Source organism: Otolemur garnettii, unplaced genomic scaffold (genome assembly GCF_000181295.1).
Source record: "Otolemur garnettii isolate 467f Iridium unplaced genomic scaffold, OtoGar3 scaffold00234, whole genome shotgun sequence".
Taxonomy (NCBI): domain Eukaryota; kingdom Metazoa; phylum Chordata; class Mammalia; order Primates; family Galagidae; genus Otolemur; species Otolemur garnettii.
In genome coordinates this window covers 1,446,415-1,461,234 of record NW_003852629.1, presented here as the reverse complement: position 1 = coordinate 1,461,234, position 14,820 = coordinate 1,446,415, and the positions used below count along the sequence as shown (strand labels likewise).

General features: G+C 41.9%; 1 protein-coding gene across 1 annotated transcript in view; it reads left to right on the top strand.

Annotated features, from left to right (window-relative positions):
* ASPH (aspartate beta-hydroxylase) overlaps positions 1-14,820 on the top strand; it is a gene marked incomplete at its 5' end in the record, with an annotated part of 181,780 nt that overhangs the window by 117,125 nt on the left and 49,835 nt on the right. Inside the window, 2 exons of the mRNA XM_023508263.1 lie at positions 8,639-8,789; positions 13,985-14,121. Coding sequence (XP_023364031.1) covers positions 8,639-8,789; positions 13,985-14,121 — 288 coding nt within the window. The remainder of the gene's footprint in view (positions 1-8,638; positions 8,790-13,984; positions 14,122-14,820) is intronic.

Sequence of the window (14,820 nt, the reverse complement as noted above, 5' to 3'; positions counted from 1 at the left end):
TCTCGTAACCTCAATCAGAACTGATAAAGGGGAAGTAGCAACAGATGCCATAGAGATACAAGAGATTATCTCTGAATACTACCAGAAACTCTATGCCCAGAAATTTGACAATGTGAAGGAAATGGATCAATATTTGGAATCATACCCTCTACGTAGATTTAGATTGGTCTGATCTCCTGAACAGACCAATTTCAAGCACTGAGATAATGAAACAATAACAAATCTCCCAACAAAAAAATGCCCTGGTCTAGATGGCTTCACACCAGAATTCTATCAAATCTTCAAAGAAGAGCTTATTCCCATACTGCAGAAATTATTCCAAAAAATTGAGGAGGAAGGAATCTTCCTCAACAAGTTCTATGAAGCAAACATCACCCTGACACCAAAACCAGGAAAAGATCCAACTAAAAAGGAGAACTTCAGACCAATTTCACTAATGAATATAGATGCAAAAATTTTCAAAAAAATCCTAGCCAATAGATTACATCCTATATCAAAAAAGTCATTCATCATGATCAAGTAGGTTTCATCCCAGGGATGCAAGGCTGGTTTAACATACGCAAGTCCAGGGCTGGAGGTAGTAGGTTCAAACCTGGCCCCGGCCAAAAAAAAAAAAAAAAACATACGCAAGTCCATAAACATTATTCACCATATCAACACAAGTAAAAATGAAGACCATATATGATCCTCTCAATAGATGCAGAAAAAGCGTTTGATAAAATCCAGCATCCTTTTCTAATTAAAACACTGAAGAGTATAGGCATATGTTTTTTTTGTTTGTTTTTTTGTTTTTTTTTTGGTTGTTTTGTAGAGACAGAGTCTCCCTTTATCACCCTCAGTAGAGTGCTGTGGCATCACACAGCTCACAGCAACCTCCAACTTCTGGGCTTAGGTGGTTCTCTTGCCTCAGCCTCCCAAGTAGCTGGGACTACAAGCCCCCACCACAACACCCAGCTATTTTTTTGTTGCAGTTTGGCCAGAACCAGGTTTGAACCCTCCACCCTCCGTATATGGGGCCAGTGCCCTACCCACTGAGCCACAGGTGCTGCCCAGTGGCACATTTCTTAAACCAATCAAAGCTATCTATGACAAACCCACAGCTAATATTTTACTGAATGGAGTAAAACTGGAAGCTTTTCCTCTTAGAACTAGAACCAGACAAGTTTGTACTCTGTCACTATTACTATTCAACATAGTGCTGGAAGTTCTAGCCAATACAATTAGGCAAGACAAGGAAATAAAGGGCATCCAAATGGGAGCAGAGGAGGTCACGCTCCCTCTTTGTGGATGATATGACTTTACAGTTAGAGAACCCCAAAGACTCAACCACAAGACTCCTGGAAGTCATAAAAAAATACGGTAATGTCTCAGGATATAAAATCAATGTCCACAAGTCAGTAGCCTTTATAATAGGCAAGATGATGAGAGGCTAATTAAGGACCCAACTCCCTTCACCATACCTTCAAAGAAAATGAAATACCTAGGAATATACCTGACAAAGAGGTGAAGGACCTCTATAAAGAAAATTATAATCCCTAAGAAAAGAAATAGCAGAGGATATTAAATGGAAGAACATACCATGCTTATGGCTAGGAAGAATCAACATTGTTAAAATGTCTGTACTTCCCAGAGTAATCTACAGATTCAATGCCATCCCTATTAAAATACCAACATTGTACTTTCAAGACTTAGAAAAAATAATTTTTCATTTTGTATGGAACCAGAAAAAAACCCATATAGCTAAGGCAGTTTTTTTTTTGGAGACACAGTCTCACTTTATCACCCTTGATAAAGTGCTGTGGCATCACAGCTCACAGCAACCTCTAGCTCTTGGGCTCAGGAGATTCTCTTGCCTCAGCCTCCCGAGTAGCTGGGTCTACAGGTGCCCGCAACAACACTCAGCTAGTTTTTTTTTGTTGTCGTTGCAGTTTGGCCAGGGCCGGGTTGAACCTGCCACCCTTGGTATATGGGGCTGGTGCTGCCCAGGTAAGGCAGTTCTTAGTAATAAAAACAAAGCTGGGGGCATCAGCCTACTAGACTTCAGGTTGTACTATACAAGGCCATAGTGGTCAAAAGAGCATGGTGCTGGAACAAAAATATAGATATAGACATTTGGAATCGAATAGAAAACCAGGAGATGAAACAAACATCTTACAGACACCTAATCTTCGATAAACCAGACAAGAACATACACTGAGGGAAAGAATCCCTATTCAATAAATGGTTCTGGGAGAACTGGATATTCACATGTAGAAGACTGAAACTGGACCCACACCTTTCTCCACTCACAGAAATTGATTCAAGATGGATAAAAGATCTAAATCTAAGACATGAAACAATTAAAATCCTCAAAGAAAGCATAGGAAAAACACTTGAAGATATCAGTCTGGGGAAAGACTTCATGAAGAAGACTTCTATGGCAATTTCAACAACAACAAAAATAAACAAGTGGTACTTAATTAAACTGAAAAGCTTCTGTACAGCTAAGTAGACAACAACCAAAGCAAATAGACAACCTACACAATGGGAAAGGATATTTGCATATTTCACATAAGAAAAAAGCTTGATAACTAGGATCTATAGAGAATTCAAATTAATCCACATTAAAAAAAACAATAATCCCATATATCAATGGGCAAGAGACATGAATAGAACCTTCTCTAAAGAAGACAGATGAATGTCTAGCAAACATGTGAAAAAATGCTCATCGTCCCTAATTATTAGAGAAATGCAAACCAAAACCACCCTGAGATACCATCTAACCCCAGCGAGAATGGTCCACATCACAAAATCTCAAAATTGCAGATGCTGGCATGGATGTGGAGAGAAGGGAACACTTTAACACTGCTGGTGGGACTGCAAACTAATACAACTATTTTTGAAGGAAGTGTGGAGAGCCCAAAAGACCGCAAACTAGACCTCCCATTTGATTCTGCAGTCTCCTTACTGGGCATCTACCCAGAAGGAAAAAAAAATAATCCTTTTACCACTGTGGTTCTCAGCCTTCCTAATGCCTCCTAATGCTGTGACCCTTTAATACAGTTCCTCATGTTATGGTGACCCCCAACCATAACATTATTTTTGTTGCTACTTCATGACTTTAATTTTGCTACTTTTATGAATCAGTATGCAGGATATATTTTCATTGTTACAAAGAGGTTGTGACCCACACACTGAGAACTGCTGTTTTACCATAAGGACACTTGCCCTAAACTGTTTATCGCAGCTCAATTTACAATTGCCCAAATGTGGAAACATCCTAAATGCCCACCAGCCCAGGAATGGATTAACAAGCTGTGATGTATGTATACCATGGAATAGTATTCAGCCATTAAAAAGATGGGGACTTTATGTCCTTTGTATTAACCTGGATGGAATTGGAACACATTATTCTTAGTAAAGCATCACAAGAATGCAGAAGCATGGATCCTATGTACTCAGTTTTGATAAGAGGACAATTAATGACCTAGTACACGGTGGGGGAAGGGGAGAGCAGAGAGAGAGAGAAGGAGGGAAGGGGGTGGAGAAAAGGAAGAGCAGAGAGGGAAGGAGGGAGGGAGGTGGGAGAAGGAAGAGCAAAGAGAGGAAAGGGGGTAAAGGGGTGGGGGTCTCAGTGTGTGACACACCTTTGGGGGGCAAGACACAAGTATAAGAGGGACTTCACCTAACAAATGCAATCAGTGTAACCTGGTTTCTCGTACCCTCAATGAATCCCCAACAATAAAAAAAAGAGAGAGAGAAATAATAATACTACAATAAAAAAATCAAAAGCAATACAATGTAGCAACTATTTAGATTATATTAGGTATGACAAGCAACCTAGAAATGATTCAGAGGACACAGGAGGACGTGCATAGGCTATATGCACATACTGTGCCATTTTATATCAAGGACCTGAGCATCTTTGGACTTTGGTGTCCTAGGGGAGCAGTAATGTTGGTCATCTTAGAGCCAGTCTCCTGCAGATGCTGAAAGATGATTCTGTATCCTTATTTCACAATAGTCATTTGAGATATAGGCTTCAAGCAATGTCTTTTATGTCTAAACTATTATGCTACAAGGTATTGTTGATATTAATATTAATGTGGTGTAAAGCAAAATTTGAGCATGGTAAATTAAATTTTAATAGAGTAATTTAAAGGAAACTTTACATTCATGGTTTTAAAAAGAAAAATTCACAGAGGATGGATTTTATAGGAAGGAATAAATTAAGGCTTTTCAAATCTTTGTTAGCAGAGTAAACATTACTTTGGAATATCCCAAACAAATTAAAAAAATAGCAACATTAAGTCAAGTAGAAACTATAGTATCTATCACATCTAAAGTAGCACTGGTATTGTCTTAATCTCTGGATCACTGAGAAAATCAATTTTGATCAAATTCCCTGAACATCAGACACCAAATCTTGAATTATAGACTCAATTCACTTTATTATCTTTCACAAACCATTAATGCCTTTGAGGCAGAAAATGACACATCTCCCAGAAAGATTGGATGAGTGAATTAGTTAGAATCAACAAAAAAGGCTTGGGGATGTTAATGTCCTGTAACAAATATTCAGTTTCAGCTCAGCTCGTTTAATCTACTGATGCTAAACTGATAAAAATCAATCTGAACAATTTTGATTTTCAATGCAAGTGCCTATCAGTTTCATTCAAGAGATTTTAAAGAATTATGTGCCATTTCAATAATGACATTTTTCGAATTCTGGAAGTTGTAAAATGTTTATACTTCATTAAAAGGAAGGGCTCTGCGGCGCTGGGGATGGGGCCAGGCATACAGATTACATCATTTTTTCTGATTTCTGTAAAGGATTATCTTGGTAGGCATTTGCCCTTCTCCTAACCCTGCAGAGAACTCCATTCCAGGATCCATTGGATGCTTTGTAAGTTGAAAACAAGAAGGGTGAACCATGACTTCTGATGGTTCAACTTACCATTTTTCAACTTCATAGTGGTGGGAAAACCAATTACGTTCAATAGAAACCACACTTCAGTATGGTGTCCAGTCTCATGACACATTCAACACTTTTATCAATGAGGCTCTGCGTGAGATGATTTTGCCCCAGTGTAGCTAACATCAGTGTTCTGAGCATGTACATAAGGTCAGCCAGGCTAAGCTTTGATGTTCAGTAGGTTAGGTGTATTAAATGCATTTTAAACTTACGATATTTTCAACTTTTGATCAGCTTATCAGGAAGTAAGTCCATCATAAGTCGAGGATCATCTGTTGGTGGTCTCAAAAGAACTCTCAGCTCCAGGACTCGATGTTTCTGTGAATTCATTTATCAACATTCATGTTCTGAGGCGTTAACTCACTTTAACCAAACTCACAAGAAGCTGATGCCTAAACAGAAAGGCAGCATATGAATATGTGGTGCGAGGCCAGCTTGGCATCATGGCCGATATGGGCCGTTGACACTGGACTTTCTTTCCTGGTAGAGAAATCTATTCTAGAAACTGTTTACAGATCTGAAAAGGGAGTTGAATGATAGTTGAAGGAATATTTCTGTTGAATAAGAGTGAATTGCCCATTTCTAATTAGAGGTTTTTGTCCTACTAATTTCCCTTTTTACAGAGGTGTCCTCTTCTACTAGCCCGGCTTCATTTCCAGCCTTCATCACCTCGAGAAATCTTAATCTTGACTTAACACGTTATTTCACTGATGTACTATTTTCTGAAAAAAATTACCCTGGATTTCTTATTTTATCAATTTGTGCCGATTCTTCTCATTTTCTTTTTAATTTGGAGATCATTTTCTTACCATCCCCTCACTTTGTAGAGTGATGCCTTGTTATGGTTCTGCAGACACCTTTCTAATGACTATAGCCTACACTTTATTTTAAACAAGGTAAACATGTTAAATAGATATATGTGTTTACAAATTATGAGGAAAAATTACATATTCTATGCTTAGCATGTCAGTGGTCTTACTTTTCCTCAAATGATCACGTTCAGATTGTAATCTGCTAGACATGATGAGATACTGACGACTGCTCTGCACATTCCCCTCTCTCTTCCCTCCTGCACTGTCCCAGTGCTCTGCCACCATGGACTGGTCTGCTCCTAATTCCCTTTCCCCTGCCTAAGGATGTCTCTTTAATTTTTGTGTCCCGCCTCATCAGAATTCTCTTCTCTGGGCCTTTTGCATCTCTTGGAAACTCACTGCACTGTTCCCTTGCAGCACTCTGCCCTGTTTCCGCAGCCCCTTCTCCACGCCGGCCCACTTCTCAGCCCGTTGTAGTGGAACTTCTTGAAAGAGCCGTCTCCACCTCCTTCTCCCATGTTCTCTTGACCCTGCTGTCCGCTGGGGCACATCCCCAGGAGCCCCATGGAAATGCTCACTCGGGGCCTCCAGCACTGCATGCCGCCCGGTCCACTGTCCTCCAGCCTCAGTTCTCAGCCTGCCGACCTGAGCACCACGTGTAACACACTCCGTCTCTTCTTCTTGAAACCCTTTTTTTCACTTGGCCTCCAGAACACACCTTTTGTTACTATCTTCTCAGCTCACTCATTCTCCATCCTTTTTGCTGACACTCCATCAGGATTCCCAGGGAACCCAGCCTGGGGCGACAGCTGACAAGGGAGAGGACGCCGGAAAAACCCCAGCCTTTCACACAAACTGAGCCCATAAAGGGTATGAGGAGGTGGACACAGTTCTCTGTGCCTACTGGCAGCTTTAGACAGCGCCGTCCTGGGCCTGTTTCTGGAGGGTCTCTTATGGAATGTGCAGGGATGAACAGGAGTTAAAGATAGAAGACCGAGGAGCCCAAGGCCCCCAGGACGGGTGGGTGAAGGGCAGCAGTTGGGAAGCAGGAATACAGGGTAATGGAACATCTGAAATAGCCAGATGACGTACGGGGGGGGAAGAAAAGGGGAAACTAAGTTTCGTCCCTTTGAGCTGCCTTAATTTCTCTAATCTAAACTACCGATGACGAATCTAAAGGTCTTACCACCTGCCCTCCTGAATCCGCACACAGAGAGTTGGAAGGTCTGTGAGGAATCCAGCCTGCCCTCCTCCCTCAGCCCTCTCTTGTCTTCCTGTCTTTAATGACCTTGAAATGTCAGCATTTCTTAGGGGCTCAGTTTTTGGACCTCTTCTTTCATCTGTCTGTGTGCACAGCTGCTTCTGGCTTCTATGCTGCACACAAACCAGCTCTATCGCCGATGGTTCCCAGATGTCTGCCTCTGCCTCTGACCTCTCTGCCAAACTCCACACCCACCTATGCACCTTCTGGTCAGTGTCTCAGTGCCCACCCCCCCACTTTGGGGGTTAATATGTCCACAAGTGAATTGAACTCCACACTCCCCTCAAACCCACTTCTGCCCCGGCTTCCCATTCCCAGGGAATTACAGTTTTTCTCACAATCACTGTAGCCCCAAACCCTCATGTCATTCCTGGTTTTTCTCTCTCCCTTTCTTCCTATGGTAAATCTGTTAGCTCTGACCTTCAAAATACATCTGCAATCCAGCCACTTCTTACCACCTCTATTACCACTACTTTGGTCCAAGCCACATTGTCCCGTGTCTGGATTCCTGCAAGAGCATCCTGGTTGGGCTCTCTGCTGGTCCTCCAAACCCTCCGTCTCTTCTCCACACTGTTTACCATTACTGCCACCAAGTTCATTCCATACACATGTCATGGCACCCTGGAACCCCCTAGTGTCTTTCCAACTCATCGAGTATGGTAGGACTGGTCCGAGTACACCAGGCCCTACATTACTCTGTGACCCCCGCCAGTCCTCCTCCTCCTCCCTTCCACTGTGCTACCCTCTCCTTGACTCCTCACCCCTAGATCAGAGCCCTTACCCAACCCTCAGAGCCGTCACAGCCCTTACCCTGGCTTCAGAGCCCGCACTCCAGCTTCAGAGCCCTCACACCAGCCTCAGAGCCCACACACCAGCCTCAGAGCCCACACACCAGCCTCAGAGCCCTCACACCAGCTTCAGAGCCCTTACTCCTGCCTCAGAGCCCTCACTCTCCCTGTTCTCTCTGCCTGAAACTGTCTTCCTATAAAGATCCTCCTTCCAACCTGTTCCCTGTCTTTCCCCAGGCCTCATCACTCTGATGAAACCAGCAACTTCCTTACCACTCCGCAGCACTCACTCCTAAGCCTGCTTTGTTTTTATCCCCAGCACTTATACCGTTAGTTGCTTGATACCTTTATATGTGTCACTTTTTTCCCTTTCCAAGAGGAAAGCAAAAGTTGTCTGCTTTGTTCAATCTGCCACATTCATAGAACAGTGCCTGGCTACCAAAAAATAGTTGTTGAGTGGAGAAGGAATAAATGAATGAATGAATGAATGAATGAGCACATGAATAGGATCTTGGACTGGAGTCCTGCTGATATGATGCTACTAATAAGATAGAAGCCTCCCTCAACCCTCCTGTACATTATTCTTGCTTTCATGTTGTTCTTTCTTATCCGAAGTTTAGTAGCAAACTTTTCTTTATATTATTAAGATGGTGCTGTTGTGCTTTCTTTAAAAAAAAAAAAAATGTCTTGACAGAAAGTAAAGGATAAGCTGTCTTGAATTTCTTTTAAAGCATCTGTGAAAGTTAACTTTTACTGTTTACTGTTTGGATAATGACAAATAAGCTGGTCATGGGACATTTATCCAGTCTGGGGCTTCCTCTAGTGTGAAGACGACTTGGCCGAGAAGAGAAGAAGCAATGAGCTGCTGCGAGGGGCCATCGAGACCTACCAGGAGGTCGCCGGCTTGCCCGCCGTGCCCACAGACCTGCTGAAGCTGGCTCTGAAGCGGTGCTCGGACAGACAGCAGTTTCTAGGTGAGTAAAAGTTGATTCGGTGGGAAGAGGCATGCTTTGTCTTAAGGAACCTGCAGGCCCTGGATAATCTTAGAAGAGCTAAGTTAGATGAGAGGAAACTTGGGTTTTATAAATAATGCAAGTAACTTATCTCACTGTGTTTTAGACTAAGCATCTCTAAAACTAAAACAGCAGCGTGAATCCTCTTACGGGCATACCTTGGAGATATTGCAGGATTGATTCTAGAACACTGTGATAAAGGAGGAGTCACAATAAAGCAAGTCACATGGATTTTTGGTTTCCCAGTTCATATAAAATGTCTGTTTGTAGTAACCTGTATTCTATTAAATGTTCAATAGCATTATAAGTAAAAAATAAATAATCTATGTACCTCAATTTAAAAATAATTGCTGAAAAATGCTGGATTCATTCAGGGAGTGGGTCTGTTTGCTGGTGGAGGGTCTTGCTTTAAAGTTGAAGCTGCTGACTAATCAGGGTGGTGAATGCCGAAGGTCGAGGTGGCTGTGGCAAGTCCTTAAAATAAGACAGCAATAAAGGTTGCCACGTCAATTGCCTCTTCCTTTCCTGAAGCATGTGACACTACTGGGTAGAATTTTACCCACAGTAGAACTTCTTAAAATTGTAATTAATCTCCTCAACCCCTGCCACTGTTACATCTTCTCAGTTTATGGACTATTCTCAATCCTTTGTTGTCATTTTGGCAGTGTTCCCTGCATCTTCACCAGGAGTAGATTACACTTCAAGAAACCATTTTCTGTGGTCATCCGTGAAGAGCAGCTCCTCTTCCAGTCAAATCTGATCTTGAGGTCGCAGCATCAGTTGCTCCTTCAGGCTATGCCCTAATTCTAGCTCTCTTGGTATTTCTACTGCATCTGCAGTAACTTCTTCCACTGATGTTTGGAACCACTCAGCCTCATCCATGAGGGTTGGAATCAACTTCTTCCAAACTCTCATTAATGTGAATACACCATTTTTCAAATTGTGAAGGAGCATTGGCTTCAGTCTAAATTTTACAGCTCTAACAAGAGAGGTAGCCTGTTCTTTGAAACTATGAAGCCAAGCATTTACTTCTCTCTAGCTGTGAAAGTCCTAGATGGCATCTTCTTCCAACAGAGGCCATGTTGTTTGCACTGAAAGCATGTTTAGTGCCTCAGTGATCTGAGCTACATCTATAACTTGCTGCAGCTTCTCCACCAGCACTTGCTGCTTTGCCTGCACTTAGCCCTCATCAGCCATCCTCTGTGAGCCTCTGGCTTTTCTTCTGTGGCTTCATCACCTCTCTCGACCTTCATACCACAAAAGAGTTTGGGTCTTGTGCTGAAATGCTCTGAATTAGGCTTAGGCTTAAGGGAATGTTGTACTTGGTTTGTTCTTCCATTCAAACCGGTCAAGTTTCTCCGTATCACCAATAAGACTGTTTTGCTTTCTTATTATTCGTGTGTTCACTGGAGCGGCACTTTTCATTTCCTTCAAGGGTTTTTCCTTTGCACTCAGAACTTGACTAAATGTTTGGCACAAGAGGCCTGACTTTGGGCCTATGTAAGGTTTCAGTATGACTTCCTTACTAAGTTTCATTATTTCTAACTTTTGGCTTAAAATGAGATACATGTGACTCTTTCCTTCATTTGCACACTTAGAAGCCACTGTTATGGTTAGTAATTGGCTTAGGTACAATATCCTTGTGTCTCAGAAAATAGGAAGACCCAAGAGGAGGGAGAGAGATAGGAGCGTGGCTGGTCAAGGAAGCAGTGAGAGCACACATGATATTTATCAGTTACATTTGTCATCTTATATGGGTGTGGTCTGCGGTCTCCCAAAACAATTACAATAGCAACATTGAGGACCGCTCATCACAGATCATCGGTGATGGAGACAGTAATAAAGCAAAGGTTTGACATATTGTAAGAATTACCAAATGTGACACAGACACAAAAGTGAGTACACGTGCTGCTGGAAAATGGTGCCGACAGACTTGCTCATCCCTGGATTGCCACAGACCTTCAGTTGGTGGAAACCATAATATCTGCAAAGTATAATGAAGCACAATGCACTAAAGGAGGCAGGCCTGTAATTACAAAGATGCAGATGGTATTTTTATGCCCTCTCCTCCCCACTTCCCATTTTAAAGGTGAAATAAATAGAAGACCAAGAGCTTAAATAATTTGCCCAATGAACCACACCTAATAAATTAGTAGATCTGGAATCAAAAATTCTTGTAGTGATGTCAGATTCTTTTCTCTCTTAAACTCATTCAGAAAATTTTTTAGGGAGGAAAGTTAAGAGTTTCAGGCATTCTAAAAATTTTACTTGTAAGATTCAACCCTATACCAAGGAAAATGCAAGAAAAAACATTTATTTTTTATTTTTTTTGAGACAGAGCCTCAAGCTATTCCCCTGAGTAGAGTGCCGTGGCATCACAGCTCACAGCAACCTCCAACTCCTGGGCTCAAGTGAGTCTCCTGCCTCAGCCTCCCAAGTAGCTGGGACCACAGGTGCCCACCACAATGCCCGGCTATTTTTTGGTTGCAGCCATCATTGTTGTTTTTCATGGGCCCAGGCTGAATTCAAACCCACCACCTTAGGTGTATGTGGCTGGCCCCTTAGCCACTTGAGCCACAGGCGCTGAGCCAGAAAAAACATTTATTATTGTCAAGTGCTTATATGGGAGAGCATTCTTTAGACTGACCCTGGTCCTTTGGTGCTGAAGGCAAGTACGACTAGCAGTCAGACAACTTCATTTTAATCAGGCTGTGATTCTCTTCCCTTAACTTCTCATCAGTAAACCAGGAGGTAAGGAGCTAAGCCATGAGTCGTCACCTCACGGCCAGGTGGTGGTTCATCTGGCTGGATAGTTACATGGCCAGATTACCAGTGTCATTTAAGGGAGGTGCCTTTACATAAGAGTCAAGGCCCAAGTGACCCTTCTATTGGTTTTCTAAGGAATAGAATAAAGGGGCATTGCACCACTTTTGTAAGAAACCAAAATCTGTGATAGGAATAGAGCCCAAGTGATGACTAAGAACAAGAAGTGGTCAGCTACTCTTAAATCATAGGGGCCAGTTTAGGGGAGGAAAAACATGCCACACAGATACAGGTTGGAAAGTCAGGGTGGGGACTCCAGGCTAGTGACGGAGGCCCCCACTGTGGATGCAAAGTCCGTATTAGAGAGTTTTTCTCTCTCCTCAGTCTTTGAAATGGCTTTGCTTGGCACTGTTTAGTAATTCTGTCTTTAATCCGTTAATATTTTGTTCATCATGGATTTTTATATAAATATCAATTTTGATTTTTCAAAAGGATGCATTAAAGTCTTCCTCAAATCAAAATTGCAGACTTTTTGGCATCCTCTTTTGCTTTGCACCAAGGACCTCACTCGCCTCCCCGCATTCCCAGCCTCGGGAATAAGACTGCCTAGGATGAAATCTAACCTTCTTCCACAACAATCATTCGGTATTTGAATATGGTTTTTACCTCTGAATGACAATGAGGCAAGTTCACTTGAGAAAGCTCTGAGGCAGCTGCCGGCAGATTTTAGTGGAAATAGCAAGGTGGTGAAATTTGCTCCCGATAGAACAGGGTTCTGGAGTGCAGAGTGGAAGGGCTGGGAGCGACTGACAGGAGGAGTTATTAGTAAGGGAATGGAGCAAACTCAGCCGGCAGCGTGACTAGAATACGACTGGCTGGTCGTGGGGTGTGGGCCCTGGGGTGAGCTAGGAGGCTTTGCGCAGCTGGTCTGTTAGTGGCACACATAACTGCATTAGCGTATTGGCATGCCTGCCACCCTGATACCCGTCCAGTGTTCAGTGTGTGCACAACTAAGCCCTTTAGGTAATTGGGGGTGGATTGTTTTTTGTGTATGCTGATCTTGTGCCCACTTTATACAATTGAAACTTTCCAACTATGGCAAGAAATAATTATACCTGACCCTACTAATTTTAAATTTCCATCAGAGAGCTTTAAAAATAAGCTGAAGCTGGAGTTTTCATGATTCTACATCAAAGATTTTCATTTTTCTTTCTCTTTCTTTTTTTTTTTTTTTTTAGCAGCTTTTGGCCTGGGCTAAGTTTGAACCCACCACCTCCGGCATATGGGGCCGGCGCCCTACTCCTTTGAGCCACAGGTGCCATCCTTTCTTTCTTTCTTTTTTTTTTTGTTGTTGTTAAGACAGAGTCTATACTGTCACCCTGGATGGGGTGCTGTGGTGACATAGTGCATAGCAACCTCAAACTCCCCAGGTAAGCAATTAGCCTCCTGAGTAGCTGGGACTGCAGGCGCCCACCACATCGTCTAGCTAGTTTTTCTATTTTTAGTCAAGATGGGGTCTTGCTCTTGCTCAGGCTGATCACGAACTCCTGAGCTCAAGCCATCCACCACCTCAGCTTTCCAGGGTGCTGGGAGGACAGGTGTGAGCCACATGCCAGCCCTCTACCTCCCGGGAGGGTCTTAGGTGTGCTGTGGGGAATATTAAACATCATTAATTAAATTATTTTCAAAAGAAATTCCAAGTACACTAAGTATATACTTTTTTACTCTTTCTTTTTTTGATTAACGTAATTTGTGCCAGGGAAGTTCAACTATAGGCTCAAGTGTGCTGTGAGATCAAAAATGTTGAAAAACATTGTTCTACGTGAAATCATGTAGTGCATAGCATGCTGTCATCCACCAGAGGGCGCCCTCGTCCTGGATGATGTAACGTGTGTTTAATTACCTGGAGATGAGGATGTCTGTCATTGAAGATGGTGTCAGCAGTTAAGTCCTGTGTGCCTCGGTGCCTTTTCAGGCTTTACGCAGGGTGCTAAACCCTGAAATCAATTAGATTTTTTATTGTTTATCCTCTATATGTAATTTTAAGGTTAACAAACTAAAAAATATCTCAGCAGAGCACTTTTTAACAAGGAATTGGTAACTAAAATTTTCTTAAGAGGGAATTTAACCCAAAAAGGTAAATGTTGATACATTTAGAAAATGAAAATATCTGTAAATGTTTATAATCAATACTCTATTCAGTATCTACTTATGGTGGTTATTGATACCACCGCAACCACATCATGAAATTTTCCCAGATCCTTAATAAGCTGCTAAGAAATAGTCAGGTGCTGTTGCACAGTCGCTCGTGATTTGTGTTTCGATGGAAAGTTTACATATGCTGTTTTTATTTCTGTTGGGCATTTTTCTTTATCCCCTTCCTACCAACCCAGGTCATATGAGAGGTTCCCTGCTTACCCTCCAGAGATTAGTTCAACTATTTCCCAATGACACATCCTTAAAGAATGACCTTGGAGTGGGATACCTCTTGATTGGAGATAATGGCAATGCCAAGAAGGTTTATGAAGAGGTGAGCATCCATCTTTTATTAGCTATATCAGATTATTTTGAACATTAAGCTCTACTGCTATCTGTAAATTACATTTAATAGGCCCGATCTCTCTTTTTATTTTAAATGAAGTTAAATAGCATGTATTTTGATAGTTGAGATGTTCTAAACTTTGTTTTAACATTGGGTTTTTCCTTGATCAGAAGCTCTTAAATCTTAGTTAACACTTGGCAATTCAAAGCCTTCAACTTACAATTATGATATTTTTAAAACTTCAGATTTATCTTTCCATAAACAGCCTTTAAATAGTGTTATGAGAGGAAGAGGAGTTCAAGTTCTTATGTGTAAAAATATATTTTTCTTTTTTACACTAAAAGTATGGTCTGAAGAGAGACTATAGCCCATGGCCTTTTAATAGGGTGACCAGACGTCCAGATTTTGGTGGGACAGTCCTGCTTTTCAACAATTTGTCCCACATCCCACAGCGTTTTTAAAAAGTCCCAATTTTTGGAAAGAATGCACGAATGGGCAGGAGAACAAGAAGGGAATATACGGTTTTCGGCCGCCATATGGCTATTTCGCCAGAATATGAGTTTTATATTATTTTTGTTAATTTTATATGTTAAACTGTAATAAATAATTGCTGAGAAGTGATTATGGAGAACTGCTTATCAAAGTTTGCCTTGTTGTCAGGCCCTGCCCTGCGCCGTCCTCCGCCCC